The sequence below is a fragment of the Sapajus apella genome, unplaced genomic scaffold (assembly GCF_009761245.1).
Source record: "Sapajus apella isolate SASKATOON/1434 unplaced genomic scaffold, GSC_monkey_1.0 scaffold15, whole genome shotgun sequence".
Lineage (NCBI taxonomy): Eukaryota > Metazoa > Chordata > Mammalia > Primates > Cebidae > Sapajus > Sapajus apella.
Window position 1 is genome coordinate 31,939,933 of NW_022436955.1, and position 19,558 is coordinate 31,959,490.

Consider the following 19,558-nt stretch of genomic DNA (forward strand, 5'->3'; position numbering starts at 1 on the left):
GGGGGGCTGTACGGAGGGTCATGGGGGCGCCACGTGAGGCTCTTTGCGGGGGTCCGTGTGAGGCTGTGTGTGCGGGGGTGGGGGGACCGTGTGGGTCCGTGAGCCACAGTGGGGGTCTGTGAGGCGCTGTGGGGCTTGAGGCACGCTGTGAGGTCTGGGTGAGGCTGTGCGTGAGGCACTGTGTGGGGCTGAGGGAAGGCGGGTTTCTGTGAGATCCATGAAGTTTTCAGGATGGCCCTGCTGGGTAGGGACCACACACAGACCAGAGGTCAGACACGGTGGTGTCTCGGGATCCACCGTGTCCAGCAGCCTACAGTCTTCTCCGTGGCCGCCTCCCAGGCCAGGGTCCCCTCACGGTGCTTGCACAGAAGACCCTGGGGTTGGGAAGCCTACAGCCCGCACTAAGGTGGGCCCCGCACAAGCCAGCCAGCCATGGCCCGGGTCGTGGTGCTGGTGCGAGCTTTGACTGCTCCAGGGAAACATACATGAAACATTTCAGCGTGCAGCCCCACCCGTCAGCACCGTCATGTTGTGCAACATCCCATTTCTCGAATTGTTTCATCACCCCAAACAAACTGTCCCCTTCAAACGGTAACTTCCCATTTTCCCCGTCTCCTTTTAAAATCTTACTGTTAGTTCTGAAACAGTTCAGATTTCAGAACACACAGCAGTGTGCATTGTGAAGTGTCGGCTCTGCCTGGCTGCCTGGTTCTGTTACCAGAACGATCATCCTCATCTTCATTTCTTTCTAAAAATAGGGTCTTACTCTGTTGCCCAGGCTGGAGGGCAGTGGTATGATCAAAGCTCACTGCAGCCTTGACCTCCTGGCTCAAGGGATCCTCCCACCCCAGCCTCCTGAGTAGTTGGGACTGCAGGTGGACGCCACCACGCCCAGCTAGTTTTTTTCTTAATTTTTTGTAGAGGTTGGGGTGTCTTGCTTTGTTGCCCAGGCTGGTTTGAACTCCTGGCCTCAGGGGACCCTCCAATCGCAGTCTTCCAAAGTACTGGGATTAGGTGTGAGCTGTTCCACCCGGCCTGTCAATTCTGTGTGTATTTTTTCGTTGACATGCATAATACAAGCACATAATGTGCTCTTCCACCTTGCTGCTTCTACTTCTGTGTTTCTTAGAGATCCCAATTCAGCGAAAAGCTTGCTTTCTTGTTTGTTGTCTAAACATCCCTGGTCCGTGCTGATGGGTGGTTGGATTGTTACTGTAGAGAGTGCCCTTCCACGCCGTGTGTGCACATGTATTTCTGCAGGAGAAATTCCTGGAAGTGGAATTGCTAGGCCAAGTAGAACGTGTCTGAGTACTTTCAATAGCTGCTGGCAAGTCGCCGTTTGTGGAAGTCAATGGATTACTCAGCTCTCTCCAAAGTCTGAGTGCCTGCACGTCTTCACCAGTAGAGTGTTGTCTCACTCTTTTAAATTTGCATTGCAGATGGTGGTTATTTTTATTTTTATTTGTTTTTTAGATAGAGTCACTCTGTCTCCCAGGCTGGAGTGAGGTGGCATGATCTTGGCTCACTGCAGTCCCTGCCTCCTGGGTTCAAGAAATTCTCCAGCCTCAGCCTCCTGAGTAGCTGGGATTACAGCCACGTGTCACCACACCTGGCTAGTTTTTGTATTTTTAGTAGAGAAGGGGTTTTACCACGTTGGTCAGCCTGGTCTCGAACTCCTGACCTCATGATCCACCCGCCTCGGCCTCCCAAAGTGCTGGGATTACAGGTGTGAGCCACCGTGGGCGGCCAGTTATTTTTAATTTATCTTGCAGTTACAGTCACTTTTCTGTTTTATGCAGAGCCACCACTTCCTGTTAAAGAGCTGATGTGGACTGTCTTGGCCTACAGTCAGGATGTATTCACTCAGCTACCCAGAGAGAGGGGCTTCCGGTCACCTCCATTAATATTCTGTCACGGCTGTGGTGAGAAGGAAGACACAGGCCTGGCATTTTGGGAGGCCAAGGAGGGCAGATTGCTTGTCCAGTAGAAAGAAGTTTTTGGTTTAGATGCAAGGTCTCACTTTATTGTCCAGGCTGGAGTACAGTGGTACCATCAGCCCACAGCAGTCTCAACCTCCTGGGCTCAGGTGATCCTCCCACTTTAGCCTCCTGAGTGGCTGTGATACAGATGAATGCCACCACTCCTGGCTAGTTTTTATTTTGTAAACATGGAGGTCTTACTATATTGCCCAGGGTGCTCTTCCTTTTTTTTTTTAAGAGACAGGGTTTCTCCATGTTGGTCAGGCTGATCTTGAACTCCGTACCTCAGGTGATCCCACCTCAGCCTCTGAAAGTGCTGAGATTACACCCTTTTTTTTTTTTTTTTTTTTTGAGATGATGTTTCTTTCTGTCACCAGGCTGGAGTGCAGTGGCAGGATCTTAGCTCACTGCAACCTCAGCCTCTTGGGTAGCTGAGACTACAGGCATCTGTCACCATGCCTGGCTAATTTTTGTATTTTTAGTAGAATCAGGATTTCACCATATTGGCCAGGATGGTTTTGATCTCTTGCCCTAGTGATCCACCCACCTCAGCCTCCCAGAGTGCTGGGTTTTTTTGTTTGTTTTGTTTTCAGACAGAGCCTCACTGAGTCACCCAGTCTGGAGTACAGTGGCCTGATCACAGCTCACTGCAACCTCCACCTCCTGGTTTCAAGTGATTCTTATGCCTCAGCTTCCCAAGTAGCTGGGATTACAAGTGTGTACCACTAGACCCAACAAATTTTTGTATTTTTAGTAGATACACGGTTTCACCATATGGGCCAGGCTGGTCCTAAACTCCTGGCCTCAGGTGATCCGCCTGCCTCCCAAACCGCTGGGATTATAGGCGTGAGCCACCATGCCTAGTCTGTTTTTGAAGTTTTAGATGACACCTATTGATGATTACTAAATAGAAATAAGAAATTCTCTCCCATCTCCCAATCACATACCTTGTTATCGTCTTCTTCCTATGTGGCTAAATCATCATTTCTTGTTTTCATTATTAAATTTTCTAAGTCATACTCACAGCTGAGCCATCTGGCAATAGGTGCCACCAGTGTGCTTGTGGGCAGACTCCCTTATTTAGTGGAGAGCCTAGGATGAACAACTTCCCTGGAAGATGTCAGACGCAGATCCCCACACTGACACCTCTGGCCCAGGCTCTCCTGAACCGTCAACTTACCTGTTGGTCCAAAATAGACCAGGCATGGTGGTTCAGGCCTGTAGTCCCAGCAGCACTTTGGGATTTGGGAGGATTGAGGATTGCCTGAGGCCAGGAGCTCAAGACCAGCTTGGGCAACATCATGAGACCCTACCATCTCTACCACAATATGTTTTAAAAAATTAGCTGGCCATGGTGGTGCACACTGGTAGTCCCAGCTGCTAAAGAGGCTAGAGCAGGGTGATCACTTGAGCCCAGGAGTTCAAAGCTGCAGTGAGCTGTGATCACACCACTGTACTCCAGCCACAGGCGTGGGTGCTTTGCTAAGTATGGTATGGAGAGGCGGTGTATGGCCCTGATTCATGAGGAGAGAGGGTCTGGGAGATGAATGAGAAGCCAGGCAGCTGGAGCCCGTGGGTGGGCCCCGACTCATGTTAGGGCAGGTAGGGGAACCCCAGACAAGGCTGTGTGTGTCCTGGCTGGCTCTGGGCCTGCAGCCCTGGGGGTTTGGCCTGGACTGGCCAGCAGAGGGCCCCCGAGTGCAGCCTGCAGGTCCTCCTATGGCTGATTCCCGGGCTTTCTGCTGTCTGGCCCTTCTCGTCCTTTCCCCAAGCCCAGGCACCTGGGACATTAAAAAGTCAGAAAATGACGGGGAAGGCAGGCATGTGTCTAGCTTACTCTATCCCGCTTGCATGTGGGAGGTCTCCAATGGGAATGTTTTTCTGGAAGCAATCAGCAAATGTGAAACACCATCAAGCCAAGCAATTGGAGAGGTAGAAAGATGCAAGGACTCAGGGAATATGGGCATTTTAGAAATAAAAATTTAAAAGACAAGGAAATGTTTCTTCCAGAGGGGTTTACAATTCAATCCTTTTTTTTTTTTTTTTTTTAGGTTTGGGGGTATATTTGAAGGTTTGCTACATAAGTAAACACGTCACGGGGGTTTGTTGTATAGATTATTTCTTCACCCAGGTACTAGACCCACTACCCAATAGTTACCTTTCTGCTCCTCTCCCTCCTCCCACCCTCCGCCCTCCAGTAGGCCCCGGTGTGTGGTGTTTCCTTCTTTGTGTTCATTAGTTCTTATCGTTTAGCTCCCACTTGTAAGTGAGAAGATAACAGTATTTGGTTTTCTGTTCCTACATTAGATACTTTTTATTTTTCATGTATTTATTTTGAGACAGGGTCTCACTCTGGCCCAGACTGGAGTGCAGTGTCAAGATCACGGCTCATTGCAAACTTGACTTCCTGGGCTCAAGCAATCCTTCTGCCTTGGTCTGGTAAAGTGCAGGGATTCCAAGACACAACAAAGAGAGGGGGAAAAAAAGTGAAATGAAGTGCTGGGATTACAGCCTTAGCCATCACACCAGCTAATTTTTAAATTTTTTTTTTTTTTTTTTTTTTTTTTAAAGACAGGGTTTCACCATGTTGGTCAGGCTGGTCTCGAACTCCCGACCTCAGGTGATCCGCCCGCCTTGGCCTCCAAAGTGCTTGGATTACAGGCATGAGCCACCACGCCCGGCCAATTTTTTGTTTTTTTGTAGAAACAGGGTCTTACTGTGTTACCCAAGCTTGTCTTGAACTCCTGGGCTCAAGTGAGCCTCCCACCTCCACCTCGCGAAGTGTTGGGATTACAGGCATGCACCACCACGCCCAGCCTTCTCTTTCCCTCTAAACAGTAGTCAGTAGAGAGACCTGGCTTTCCCACAGGGCTACTTGAGTCCAGCTCTCAATCCACTGTCTTCCTGCAGATCCTCCCACCATCTCATCCTACACACTTGCCCCAGTATGAAAAACGGCACCATGTTTGCTGTCCTGATGAGGTGCCCCACTCTGACTTCAAAGTGAAAGGGGGCTGGGCTTGGTGGCTCACACCTGTAATCCTAGCACTTTGGGAAGCCGAGGCGGGTGGATCGCTTGAGGTCAGGAGTTTGGGACCAGCCTGGCCAACGTGGTGAAACCCTGTCTCAACTAAATATATGAAAATTAGCCAGTCATGACGTGTACCTGTAGTCCCAGCTGCTCAGGAGGCTGAGGCAGGAGAGTGGCTTGAACCTGGGAGGCAGAGGTTGCAGTGAGCTGAGATTGCTCCACTGTACTCCAGCCTGGGCTGACAAAGTGACTCTGTCTCCAAAAAAAAAAAAAAAAAAAAAAAGGCTGATTGCAGTGGCTCACATTTATAAACCCAGCACTTTGGGAGGCTGAGGTTAGGAGTTCAAGACCAGCCTGGTCAATATGGTAAAACCCTGTGTCTATTTAAAAATAAAAAAATTAGCCCGGTGTGGTGTCATGCACCTGTAGTCCTAGGTACTTGAGAGGCTGAGGCAAGAGAATCGCTTGAACCCAGAGGTAGAGATTGTAGTGAGCCAAGATCATGCCACCATACTCCAGCCTGGGCAACAGAGAGTTTGTCCAAAAAGTAAAAGGAAATCTCAAGAATTTCTTACCAAATGACAATATGAATTAGAGACAAAAATTATACACTGGCAGGGTGTTGTGACCCACGGCTCTAGTCTTAGCACTTTGAGAGGCCGAGGCGGGTGGATCACTTGAGGTCAGGAGTTCGAGAGCAGCCTGGCCAACGTGGCAAAGCTCCGTCTCACTAAAAATATGAAAATTAGCCAGACGCGATGGTGCATGTCTGTAGTCCCTGCTACTTGGGAGACTGAGGCAGGAGAACTGCTTGAACTCGGGAGGCAGAGGTTGCAGTGAGCTGAGAACACACCACTGCACTCCAAGCCTGGCGACAGAGTGAGACTCCGTCTGAAAAAAAGATTACAGACTCTGGGTCTAAATTGCCTGCGTTTAAAGAACAGCTCTGGCCGGGCGTGGTGGCTCATGCCTGTAATCCTAGCACTTTGGGAGGCTGAGGTTGGTGGATCACCTGAGGTCAGGAGTTCAAGACCAGCCTGGCCACCATGGTGAAACCCCATCTTAAAAGAAAAAAAAAAAAGAACAGCTCTGCCACTGATTCACTTTGGAACTTCAGGCAAGCTCCTTCTCTGTGCCTGTTTCGTCACCTATGGGGATGAGAATGGTTTCTTGTAGATGACAGAGCCCTTTGAAGGGACGCATGCATGTTTATCTGCAGTGAGTGTTACTATTACTACTGCTATTTTTTTTTTTTTAGACAAAGTCTCGCTCTGTCAACTCACCCTGGCTGGAGTGCAATGGCGCAATCTCGGCTTGCTGCAACCTCCGTCTCCTGGGTTCAAGCGATTCTCCTGCCTTGGTCTCCTGAGTAGCTGGGATTACAGGCATGTGCCACCACTCCTGGCTAATTTTTGTATTTTTAGTAGGGATGGGGTTTCACCTTGTTGGTCAGGCTGGTTTGGAACTCCTGACCTTGCAATTCACCCACCTCAGCCTCCCAAAGTGCTGAGATTTACAGGTGTGAGCCACTGCGCCCGGCTTTGCAGTGGTATTATTGATCCCCAGAGAAGCTGTTGGGTGAGTGTGCTCACCTTTCAGAAAAAACAGAATGTGCATTTGGTTAAATCATTGAGTAAATACGGCTTCTTCTGTAGCTTCCAGTTTTCCAAAACGAGCTGCAAATTCATCATCACTTACTGTATGCACGTGGCTGGAAATCTGGCCAGCTGGGCTGGTGGCCCCGATGGCCTTGCCATCTTTGTCCGTGAGCTACTCACTGCAGAATTTCCCTTCAGGGACACAAGCACCCAGCTCACCCGTTTTCCACCTCACTTTCCCACACTATGGTGATTCTGGGTGAGAATATTTGGGGCTTGATTCACACTGCCTTGGTGGACAGAGAGGCCACCTTGCCCAAGCCTCCCAGGACTGATAATGGGATTAAATTTGTTGCCAAAGAACAAGCAGATCCCTTTCCAGAGTAGGGGAACAAATCTGTATTTACCCTCATTAGAAATTAGTATCAGCCAGGGACAGGGGCAAACATCTGTGATCCCAGCACCTGGGGAGGCCCAGGCAGGAGGATTGCCTGAAGTCAGGAGTTTGAGACCAGCCTGTACAATACAGTGAGAACCTGTCTCTACAAAAAATACAAAATTAGCCAGGCATGTGGCACATACCCAGCTTCTCCTGAGGCTGAGGTAGGAGGATCACTTGAGCCCAGAAGGTTGAGGCTTCAGTGAGCCATGATCGTACCACTGCACTGCAGCCTGGGCAACAGAGCATGACCCTGTCTCAAAGAGAAAGAAAAGAAAAGAAAAAAGAAATGAAATTAGACCAGGGGCCTGGCGTAGCTCACACCTGTAATCCCTGCACTTTTGGGAGGCCGAGGTCAGCAGAATCCTTGAGCTCAGGAGTTTGAGACCAGCCTGGGCAACAAAATGAGACCCAGTATCTACAAAAAATACACACTATTAGCTTGGCCTGGTGGCAGGCACCTCTGGTCCCAGCTACTTGGGAGGCTGTGGGGGGATCCCTTGAGCCTTCGAAGGTCGAGGATACAGTGAGCCAAGATTGTGCCACTGCACTCCATCCTGGGTGACAAAGACCCTGACTCAAAAAAGCAAAACCAAAAAAGTTTGTCTAAGCCTCTTTCACGTCTGGTGTGGCAGTTGTGGATATCTGGGCCCTCCTGGGTGCCTCTGCATTAGGTGGTTTGGTTGATGCCTTTGGAGAGAATCTGTCCTCTCTAGACCTGCGGGAGAACATGCTTTTGTGGCCTCTCGGGATCAGTGTGGCTGTTCTTTGATGCTGGACCAAAACTCCACCAGTCTTTCTTCAAGGTGAGCTGCAAGGAATCCGAGGTCCACCCATCAGTAAGAGTTTTCTCCTGGTATTCACAGAATCCACTGACCTGTCTCACTCTGGCCTTTGACCTAGGAAGGAGTTCCTAACATCGGTCGTTCGGACAGCCCCGATTTTGGTTTCCTGCCTTACTCGGGGCTCCCATATGTTGACCCGCTTCAGTTTTCAGTATTAGGAAATCAGTTTCTCCTCAGGAAGTAAACGTGGGAAGCTGTCAGGCTTTTAGTGGAAGATGAAAGTTTCCACATTTTACTTTTCATTAGACTATAAGTTTTACCATTGTCGGGAAGTTCTTTCCATTGTTCCCCTTGAAGTGGTGGGCTCGCCTCATTCCTGCCAAGACCCGGGTCCATGTACTTAAAGTGCTGCCCATCTATCCTCTGTGTGAGAATGTGCCCTGCAGAGTGTGGACCTTGGCATGTGCAGAAGCTGCGTGCACCACCGTCGGGTCCCTACACATGAGCAGTGTGGACCCCGGGCTGAGCCATGAATGTGAGAGCCGTCACAGAACTGTGATTGTTTTCTGTGATGTACTGTGTGGTGGGCATGTGCCAGCACTCGTGTGGCCCTGGCTGCTTTTGCACCCTTGGTGCATGCAACAAACGGCAGAGCAGCTCTGCCCAGCAGAAGTCATTTATTGGGTCTCAAGGGATCTGCAGACCCCCTGTGAGAGTAGCTTATTCTGAGAAGTGCTGAGCAGAGCCCAGCTGGAGTGGGGGAATGGGGGGCACACCATGTCCACATGTCCAATGCACTGTAGATCTCCTCGGTGGACAGCACGGCCACAGGACCTGGCCCCACTGGCTGGGCTCTGTCTCTCCCCAGCCCGTCTTTTGGCCAGTGCAAAACAGTCGAGTTTCACAGGGGCCTTGTGCAGATGAGAAGAGCCGTGTGATCTCACTGCCCACCTCTCGCCTCTCAGCTTCATTTCTGAAGTTTCTGGGGCCTCCCCCTGTGCCTGTTCACAGAGGGAGGGAAAGGGGGCTGGTATTTGGGGCTAGATAAGCAATACTGCAGTGATCTGCGTCTTCCTACGGATGCATCCCAGGCTTACCCTCGTACAGAGAACAAGCACAGAGGTAGGGAGGGGAGGGAGAAGCAGGGGAGCTGCTGAAGAGAAGGGGCCCGCCTTAAGATCCCAGATTTGGCCTTGAGGTGGGGGTTTCTGGGAAGCAGCTGGGGGCAGCAGGGCTGATTGATGTCCTATGGGAAAGTGGCCCCAGCATTTCCTTGGGATTCCCAGAGATGGTGCCTGACCGTGGGCAAGATGGGAAGCGTCTATCTACCCTGTTACTCTGGGCCCCAGGTCTGAAATTGCTGCCTTTGCCCATTCGCATGATACAGCTCTACCCAAACCCAGGACAGGTACCAGGCAGCTCTCAGGCGGTGCCGTGGGCCAGGCCAGGGGTGGCTGCGAGGAGACTCACCACTGCCAGATTCTAAGGAGTCAAAGCTGAGGGTGTTCCTGAAGTCGGCAGTTGTATTTTAGGTGTCCTAAAGGTCTTTGGTTTTTCCTTTTTTTTGGGGGGGGGGTGGCTGGGAGGGAGCAGCGTCTCACTCTGTCACCCAGGCTGGAGTGCAGTGGGGCATTCTTAGCTCACGGCAACCTCCGCCTCCTTGGTTCAAGCAATTGTCTGCTTCAGCCTCCTGAGTAGCTGGGATTGCAGATGTGCACCACCACGCCTGGCTAATTTTTGTATTTTTAGTAGAGACAGAGTTTCACCACGTTGGCTAGGTTGGTCTCGACTTGGCCTTAGGTGACCCACCAACCTCAGCCTCCCAGAGTGCTGGGATTACATGCATGAGCCGCCACCACGCCCAGCCGGCCTTTGGTTTTTCTGTTGTTTACTTGGTGTTCTCTTTAGTTCTGACACAGAAGTTTGCACAATTCCTTCTTTATAGATGAAGATAAAGAAGTTCACACAATCCTAGGCCAGGCGCGGTGGCTCACGCCTGTAATCCCAGCACTTTGGGAGGCCGAGGCAGGCAGATCACAACGCCAAGAGATCGAGACCATCCTGGCCAACATGGTGAAACCCCGTCTCTACTAAAAATACAAAAATTAGCTGGGTGTGGTGGTGCGCACCTTTAGTCCCAGCTACTTGGGAGGCTGAGGCAGGAGAATTGCTTGAACCCAGGAGGCGGAGATTGCAGTGAGCTGAGATCGCGCTACTGCACTCCAGCCTGGCATCTGGTGATGGAGTAAGACACTGTCTCAAAAAAAAAAAAGAAGTTCACACAATCCCTCTTTTATAGATGAAGAAACCAAGGCTTTGTAACTAACTCAACCCCGCAAGGAGGACAAAACTGGCACCAGAGCACCTTACTCCTGGATCTGGCAAGAATGCCTCTTGTTTGCTGAGAAGTCCACATATTTATCCAGCGCAAGAGTGGGAGATGAAAGGCGACCAGGTCAGTGCTAGCCTTTCTCTGAGCTCCTCTGAGTCTGGGCAGCTGAGGTGCTCCTCCGGGAATGTTCTGCCGTCCACGAGGCAGCGCAGGCCTGGAAGCTTTTGTTCCATTGAACTCTGCCAGGGAGCTATACTTAGCCACGCGAGTGGAGGCCAGGAGTGGGTTCTCTGAATATAGATAGTAGCAAAGCAGACTATTTTCAAACACTGAGAACCTCCCCGATTGTTCTGGGCCAAAATGATATTTATAGAATGCTTTGGGCTCCTGGACGCAAAGGCAATAACCCTAGTGCCTTTTGGCGTTCAGGAGAGAAGCTCCTTTCAACAGGGAGTGGGGTGAGGGATCTGCTCACCCAGAGGCCCGCCGTCCCTCAACACCTGTTTCCAGGAGGCCAGGCGTCCTCCTTACTTTTCCATTATGAATCAGAGAACAGCGAGAGGCACGCGGTGCCCTGCTGATTTTCCTTCCTGCACACCCTGTTGTGGGTCCTGTCTGAGGCCTGCCGTGTGCTATCAGGGAAGACGTCATCAGGGGACTTTTCCTGCTGTGAGGAGGGTGCAGCCCCTGCCTTTCAGAGCTCGGGACACCCTCTTACTCCTGTCAAGGATCCTCAGAGATGTCCTAGGCTTCCACTCTCAGCCAGACATCACTGGGCCATAACGAAACACCTACTTCCAATGTGCGCAGGTCCTGCAGCCTCCTGTCCATCCCTGCCCCACCTCCCACCCGGGAGAAAGACTGACAGTGTACCTGGAAGAGTTTGCTGGAAAGGCCTTCCCTAGGGAGGAGAGTGGAAATGGGACCAGTGAAGGTTAGGGTGGGAAGAGTAGGCCTGGGTCCTGAGAGGAGGAGCTGGCCAGGCCCCGAGCCCCCGGGAGCTGTGAGCAAAGCTGAGACACCCCCTTCCTGGTGCTCAAGCTGCAGGTGTTGGAGAGGGCCCCAGAAGCCCGGATTTTAAGTGACCGCCACAGGTTAACCTGAGGATGGTGAGGCAGAACAAGGAGAGGCCAGGCGGGAAGCAGGGCAGGGCAGGGCTAGTGGACAGTGTCCAGGGGTGTCCTGGGTGGGGCAGGCCGCCCACACTGCCTCTGCCTTGGGCTGGACCTAAGCGGAGTGGATCTTCCATTCATTACACCCCAGCCCCCCGGCATGTGCCCTGCCTTTCCTCTGCCCCTCTCTCTGCCAACCCATCCTCTCCCTCCCAGCCCCTGCCTGCCCAGATATAAATATAAGAGCATTTTCCATGGGCTGATACAGAAGGGAAAACATTCAGCCTTATTTTTGGCTTGTGAAATTCCTGTCCTTCATTCCCAACAGGTGCAACAGCCTCATTTAGATATTGGGGCCCAGAAATAGAACACAATTTACAATATAGCTTCCTTTAGGCATCTGGATGCTACTTGAGAAAAAAGCACTCCTGAGACATGCCGAGACAGCGCAAACCTTGGCTGGCGCTCTTGCCTTTTTCCAGGCCGGTGGAGCCCCTCAGAGCTGGCGGCCTGACCGTGAAGCAGAGGAGGCCAGAGCTGCAGGAGATGGGAGGGAGGGAGGGGGCCCTGGAGGACAGGCTCCTAGCCCCACTCCTCCTCAAGGCCTGGGCGCTGGCCTGTCCCCTGCCTTTGCCCTGATGGGGATGAGGGAGAGGAGATTGGGTCAGGGAGCAATTGTGGCCGTTGGGGAAGGTGACTTGGATGCAGCGTTTGAAGGAGATGCTGTTAGTAAATCCCATTGGTTAAGATTCACTGTCCCCCATGATCCTTCGTATTTGTGTGTGTGTGTGTGTGTGTGTGTTTTGTACAAGGTCTCGGTCTGTTGCCCGGGCTGGAGTGCAGTGGTATGATCTTGGCCCACTGCATCCTCCACCTCCTGGGCACAAGCAGCCCTCCTGCGTCAGCCTCCTGATTAGCTCAGACTACAGGCGTGTGCCACCACACCCAGCTAATTTTGTTGTATTGTTAGTAGAGACAGAGTTTTGCCATGTTGCTCAGGCTGGTCTCAAACTCCTGGGCTCAAGTGATTTGCCTGCCTTGGCCTCCCACAGTGCTGGGATTATAGGTGTGAACCCCCGCCCCCCGCCCTCGTGATGGACTGAGGGAAAAAGAAGAGGGTGAGGAGCCCCTCTCCTCAGCACTGAATGCAAGTACCCTCAAGGCAGCTCTTGGCAAAGCCCTGTGTTCCCATTGGCTGTTGAGGTTGGGTGGTGTCCCCCAACTTCTGTGTGTTAAAGTTCTAATTCTCAGGATCTCCGAACCCGACCATACTTGGAAATAGAGTCTTTGCAGATGTGATGAGTTGAGATAGGGGCTTACAGGAGCAGGGCAGTATGACTGCACCCTCATAAGAAGAGGGGACACAGAAACAGACACAGGGAGACGCCACCAGAAGCCAAGGCTCACTAGCGGCTTCCAAAGCTTCCAGAAAGCCTGGAGCAGTCCCGCGCCCCAAAGGAACCAGGCCTGCCACAGGTGCAGTTGGACCTGCAGCATCCAGCCTCCAGAACGGGGGGAGGACAAGACACTGTTGTTTCAGCCACACAGGTTGGGGTCCTCTGTTACGGGAGCAGAGTGGGTGCTTCCCGCCAGGGACAGCCAATCCCTGCAGGGGAGGCAGTGGTCCCCATCCAGCAACGTGACAGAGGCTTTCTCAGAGAGCGTCTTCATTCCGCCAGTTCACGTGGAAGCCGGTAGCGGCTGGAGCTTAGAGGAGCCCAAGGTCTAGGTCAGGTTTCCTCTGGATGTACTAGGGCCCGTCAACACCAGGTCAGGGTTAGCCAGGCTAGTCTGCAGGTGAGGATGGCCCAGGATGGAATGGAGCAGCCGAGTAACGAGGTGCCCAGTGTGTGCTCCCTGTGAGTCCTCCTGAATATTCCCATGGACGGATGGATGGACAGCAGGCTCAGTGGGCTCAGGGGATCGAGGGGAGCCCTTGCTGCCCTCCATGTGGCACCATCCCAGGACCAGGACGAAGAAGTCTGGTTAAGGCCAGAAGCAGAGCAGCTCACAGCAGGCCAGCCCTCCTGAGGAACAGGTGTCCTGTCCCAGAAACCCCCCTCCCACCATCCTTATCAGCGAAGGTGTCAGGGACTGGGAGGGGCCTCCTTGCTGCTTCCTGGATGCCCCCTGGGGTTGAGCTGGAGAGGTGGAGACGTGCTGAGGAGGACCAGCCCAGTGGGCGGCCGCCCAGCAGCTCAGCAGTGAGAAGAGGCCACGTGTAAGAAGGAAATGCCATCACCACACTGGACAATGGGAGCAGAACTCCAGGGAGGGGGTCTTACCTGTAGGCAGCCTTGCGGATTTGACAGTGTCTCAGCAGAGCAGGGCACTGGTCTGGGACTCTGGTCCACAGCTGTCCCCAGCACGTAGGGAAAGCTGCCCCAGGTACCATGGGTGGACAGAAGCACAGACCCTCCACAAGATGGCAGTGGTCATGTCAGACCCTAGTAGCACTTGAGGGCTGCAGCAGGAGCCTCGAGTCCCCTCTTCTGACCAGGCAGCCAGGAGGACTTGCTGCCCCTGCACCCAGCCGCCTGCTGCCTGCCCAGCTTTGGTCTCCGCCTAGTGCCCCGAGAGAGCCTTCTTCCTAGCCCGGGATAGAACCTCTCAGCCGTTCCTCTGTGCCATGGATGCTTTCCCACTTCTGCGTGGTTTCCACCTGTGACGGTGCCCCTGCTTTCCGGATGGCAGTGTCCCCACCTCTCAGAAGAGTGTTTCACAGTGGCAGGCTCTGACCTACTCAGTCTCCCACCTACTCAGTGGCTAAACGGCCCAGGCGATCCCCGAATCCTGCTACCTCGAATTTCTCAGAGTCCCACGTCCTCCACAGAACCAGAGGATTGGCCAAGACTCAAAGCTTTGAATAATGGAACAAGCAGGTGTGCAGAGACCTTTTATTACCCCACGGCTGTTCTTGCCTGGGAAGCTGAGTGCCCTGAGGCTCTGAGCAGGACAAATCCCAGAGGCACAGGTCCAGGGCATTTCACCTCATCCCAACGCACCCAGACCACCAATCGTGGGCTCTTCCAGTCCTGCTCGATCTTCAAGAGAGTCTAGTGAGGTGGGGAGGGCACGTGTGTGTAGGTGTGTGACACGGGACAGCTTGTCCAGACCCCACACCAAAGTCTGGTGGGGGCCACCTGGGAGGTAGTTGTGCCTTCTGAGGATGGACCGCACAGCTGTGCCCACCACAAGTCAGAACTGTTCGTTTCTGCTGCAAGGGAACGAGGCAGCCTCTCGAGTCAGCTGGCGGCACTGCCAACCCATGCAGGTGACCACCCCCACAGGCCCTGACTCTCGGAAGGCAGACCCAGAGACGTGACCACGATGCAGGCCTCTGGCAGCTGTTTCTGGACAGTGAAAGGCAGGTGGTTGGTGGGGGTGGCCCCGTCCAGCGGAATCCAGAGCAGGGGTCACAATGCAGTGGAAACCGGGCTCTTGTTCTGATGAAAGTCTTCCCTGGGAGAGGAGTCTCCTCTGAGTGGGGCTCAGTGGAGTTGGCTGCGTGGATATGTTCTCCGCCCCGGTGGCCCCTGCTGGACTTCTTTGGTTATGATTGGACACAGATGTGGCGGATGCACCAGGTGTGAGGCTGAGCCCTGTCCTCCCAGACTCGCGGCTCCTCTGGCAGCAGGAGAGACACCATCTCTCAGGGTGAGGCCCATTCCTCCTACCTGCGCCAACCACGCGTCTCTCAGGGACCAGGGCAGCAGCCAGACTCCTCGTGCCGCGCCAGGAGGGACATGCGGGAGAAGGTCTTGGTGCAGCGCGGGCACTGGTACTTCTTGGTGTCAGAGTGCGTTTGAAGATGGGCCCGAAGGTTGGAACGGTCGGCAAAGGCCCTGCTGCAGTGCGAGCAGGCATAAGGCTTCTCCCCTGTGGGAGGAAGAAGGGGGTCAATGAGTGGCCCTCGGGGTGGTGACACCATGGAAGGGGGCTTGAAGGCTACAGCACCCACTCTGACCATCAGTGGATGATCCCATCCCTTCCCTACATATGCTCACAGCCCGAGCACCCAAGGTTGAACTGTGTGGGGACCGGGTGGCACACCTGGGTGAGACCACACCGCCTGAAGCCCCTTCCAGGAGCACAGGAGCCACAGGCGCTGGATCTGCCATTGTTGCTGCAATAGCCCTTCTGGGGGCCTTGGCCGCTGGGAGAGGATGGGGGAAGTCCTAGGGGCCTCTGGCAGCTGTTTCTGGCCAGTGAAAGGCAGGTGGTTGGCGGGGGGTGGCCCCGTCCAGCGGAATCCAGAGCAGGGGTGGAGCCATGGTCCTTGAGGGGACAGCTTTTAGGGACCACCTCCCATCAGGACAATGGGAGATCTGGACAAAGGCCTGTTGGGATCTTTGTGCCCAACCCATGTAAAGGGAAGGGTGACTGGGAATCGTCTGTTCAGTCCTGTAGCCCCATAGAGTCCTAAAAGACCCCAGCCTATAGCCCCTGAGGGGCCCAGAGCACCTGCATTCCTGCTGGTGGGACACTGGGCATGCTCCTGGCCAGGCCAGCCTCCTGCAGGACCTCCCACACTCCTTACTCCCAGGCTGAGGGCACCAAGCCCCAACAGGCTCCCACCTGGGTGTGGCCCGGGGTCCTTTGGCCTGGAAGGCAGGTGTTTGGGGGGTGTTCTCATCAAAGGGCTGGGAAAACCAGAGTGCATTTCTCAGAGACCTGGAAAAAGCCTTCCCTCTGGCCTGTACCCAGGTGTGACTGAAGGTCCCAGTCACAAGAGTCATGACTTAAGGGCTAGGGAACCTCCAGTTAGGAAAAGTGTCAACTAGAGCCGGGTGCAGTGTTCACGCCTGTAATCACAGCACTTTGGGAGGCCGAGACAGGTTGATCACGAGGTCAGGAGTTCAAAACCAGCCTGGCCAAGATGGTGAAACCCCATCTCTACTAAAAATACAAAAATTAGCCAGGCATGTTGGCAGGCACCTGTAATCCCAGCTACCCAGGAGGCTGAGGCAGAGAATTGCTTGAACCCAGGAGGCAGAGGTTGCAGTGAGCCGAGATTGTGCCACTGCCCTCTAGCTTGGGCAACAGAGTGAGACTCCATCTCAAAAGAAAAGAAGTGTGAACTAGTCGGGTGCAGTGGCTCACACCTGTAATCCCAGCACTTTGGGAGGCCAAGGCGGGAAGACAGATTGAGCCCAGGAGTTCAAGACCAGCCTGGGCAACACAGCAAAACCCTTGTTTCTACAAATAATTTAAAAACTGGCTGAGCATGGTGATGCACATCTGTGGTCCCAGCTACTCAGGTGGCTGAAGCAGGAGAATCACTTGAACTCAGGCAGTCAGAGCTCCAGCAAGCTGTGATCAAACCACTGCACTCCAGCCTGAGCAACAGAGCCAGACCCCGTCTCAGACCACAAAGAAAATGTGTGAGCCTCTGGGCCTGATGTGGAGACTGGAGCTGATTCCTGGAGCTCGTTCTTCCTTTCTGTGTTTATTTTTTGCATGCTGAGGTTGACGGGAAGCCCTGGGTGGAGGACACTGGCTGGCTCTTCGGCCACTTGTGTACTCTAAGACATTATTTTGTTGATTTTATTTATTTTTTTGGAGACTGAGTCTCAGTCTGTTGCTCAGGCTGGAGTGCCGTGGCTACCATCTCTGCTCACTGCCATCTTTGCCTCCTGGGTTCAAGCATTTCTCCTGCTTCAGTCTCCCGAGTACCTGGGATTACAGGTGTCCACCACCACACCTGGCTAATTTTTGTATTTTTAGTAGAGCCAGGGTTTCACTATGTTGGCCAGGCTGGTGTTGAACTCATGACCTCAGGTGATCCACCTGCCTCAACCTCCCAAAGTGCTGGGATTATAGGTGTGAGCCACGGTGCCTGGCCATGTTTTGTTTTTTGTTTTGAGTTGGGGTCTTGCTCTGTTGCCCAGGCTGGAGTGCAGTGACATGACCACAGCTCACTGCAGCCTCAGTGAGAGGCACAGTGGCTTCAGTCATCCGTGAGCCACCGTGTCCCTCCTGGGCTTCAGTCATCCTCCTGCCTCAGCCTCCCAAGTAGCTGGGACTACCACCACGTGCCACCACACTTAGCTAAGTTTCTGTTTTTAGTAGAGATTGGGGTCTTGCTATGTTGGCCAGGCTGGTCCTGAACTCCTGGCCTTAAGTGATCCTCCTGCTTCAACCTCCCAAAATGCTGCCATTACAGGTGTGGCTCCCACGCTGGCCCCTGCTAACACCTGGATTTTGGACTTCTGGCCTCTGGTCTGTGGGACTTTGTGTAGCAGCCCGGGGAGCAGGTAAGTCAGGAGGCAGAAGCCAAATGTGAATCCAGTGCCAGTGTTTCTAAAATCACCCCTCCTCCTCTTACGCCCAGCCCAGGCTGTCCTTGTAGACCTCAGCCCACCCTACCTGTGTGGGTGCGGACGTGGCCCTGCAGCAGCCAGGGCCTGGAGAAGGCCTTGCCGCAGATCGTGCAGGCGCAGGGCAGCGTGTGGGTGCGGATGTGCATCTTGAGGGCGCCCAGGCTGGTGTACTCCTTGTCGCAGTACCTGCAGGTGAACACGCGCCCTGCCTGCAGGTGGCAGTGCAGCTGCTGGTGCCGGGCCAGCCCGGCCAGTGTGTGGTAGGGCTTGCGGCAGTGGAGGCACTCAAAGCCACCTGGGGCTCGGGGCATCCGCTCAGCCCCAAGCAGTTTTTCTGGAGCCCCGTCCTGGTCTGGGCTCAGGATTGGGGACCACCGTGTGGGCAGCACCAGCAGTGGGGGCAGGTTGAGGTGGTTCAGACTGTCTTTGAGGGGTACACTGGGGGCCCGGCTGGCCCGAGGGTCAACCCCACTGACTTCCAGAGCATCTGGTTCTGAGGCCCCCAGAGCTTCCTCGAGCTGTGGCAGGAGGGGCAGGGAAATGCAGGCGAAGGCCGAGGAGCGGTCCCAGGGCTGGGGAAGGTCACCAGGCACAGAAGGGGCCTCCTTGTCTTGGGGGAGAAGGGGCACCACTAGCCCCCGACAGGCAGAGCAGGCGCCATTGATTTCTAGAAGGGTAGAGGGGACATAAAATATAAAGATGAAGACCCACTGAGTGCCCAGCACTTGGTGTTTTCCAGTTCCGGTTCACGGCCCTGATCCCAGCCTATCGGCAGCCCGGCAGCGCAGGAGGAGTGGCGGGGAGCCAGAGTGCAGACCCAGCTTGCAAAGGAGCTGACGGTGCTGTGCAGGGAAGTGACGGCGTGGCCAGGAGCGCAGGTATCTAGAACTAAAAGGCCTCACGGTCTAGAGAGAATCTCACTTCCTCTTTAAACGCAAAGAAGAAAAACATCTCATGGGACCCCTGGGGTTCAGGAACATGAAACAGACCTCGTGGGACAAAGGAGGGCCCTTTAGGCCTCAGCTGGGTGGCACCTCCGATAAGCCCCCACCCACCTCTGGAGGGGCACCAGCCTGGCTCAGCGTCCTCCAGGCGCCCACGAGGCAGCCGTAAGTCAGACGCTTGGCAGTAAGGTGCCAGCTCAATATAAAATCTGCCTCCGCAAGGTGCCAGCTGAGTGTAAAATCCGCCCCCTCACAACTCATCATCCTCCAGTCACCCCACAGTCGCCCCTTGGGCATCCCCTTTTGTGGATAATGAGGCAGTGAGCTCAGAAGGTTCCCTGGAGCTGGCTCGTGCCCACTCTGCTGCTCTCTTAACACAGCCGAGCCACATGGCTGGGGTGCTCTGGCCGGGGCTTTCAGAATTACCCCTGGCTGGGCTCCTCCCCAGGACGGTCGTTCCTGTGTTTGGGGGCTGGTACACCGCACGCCACATGGTTGATGCATTTAAGGGCAGCAGCCCCCAAATAAACAGGTTAGTCTGCAGATAAGAGTTAAATTAATTCTGGATTTCCGCAGGCCAAACCCTCCCAACAGCCCTCAATCCCTTTCTTAGTCTGTATGTGTTAAAATAGATTTCTGGCGCTGTTTCTACCTCCACGCTGAGGCTTTGGGTAGAGAAAGGCAACCCATAGAATAAGAGAAAATCTTTCCAAGTCAGACTTCTGATCAGGAATAGCATGTAGAATGCTAGAACATATTAAGGATTTTACTTGTCAACAATAAAAAGACATAATACAATTTTAATATGGGCAAACGATTTTTTTTTTTTTTGAGATTGAGTCTTGCTCTGCCGCCAGGCTGGAGTGCAGTGGCACAATCTCGGCTCACAGCAACTTCCGCCTCCCAGGTTCAATTGATTCTCCTGTCTCAGCCTCCCAAGTAGCTGGGATTACAGACATGCACCACCACACCTGGCTAATTTTTTTTTTTTTTTTTTTTTTTTTTTTTTTTTTTT

The 19,558-nt window shown here is 53.5% G+C and overlaps 1 protein-coding gene and 1 long non-coding RNA gene across 2 annotated transcripts in view; one reads left to right on the top strand and one right to left on the bottom strand.

The window, feature by feature from the left end:
• Nucleotides 1–12,042, top strand: part of LOC116555759 — a 17,139-nt gene extending 5,097 nt beyond the window's left edge. Inside the window, exon 2 of the long non-coding RNA XR_004270662.1 lies at nt 10,132–12,042. This is a non-coding gene — a long non-coding RNA (uncharacterized LOC116555759). The remainder of the gene's footprint in view (nt 1–10,131) is intronic.
• Nucleotides 12,043–14,159: 2,117 nt separating this feature from the next.
• Nucleotides 14,160–19,558, bottom strand: part of SNAI3 (snail family transcriptional repressor 3) — an 8,691-nt gene continuing 3,292 nt past the window's right edge. The window contains exons 2-3 of the mRNA XM_032284670.1: nt 17,646–18,266; nt 14,160–15,155 (exon numbers count right to left, since the gene is read on the bottom strand). Coding sequence (XP_032140561.1) covers nt 14,974–15,155; nt 17,646–18,266 — 803 coding nt within the window. The 3' untranslated portion in view covers nt 14,160–14,973. The remainder of the gene's footprint in view (nt 15,156–17,645; nt 18,267–19,558) is intronic.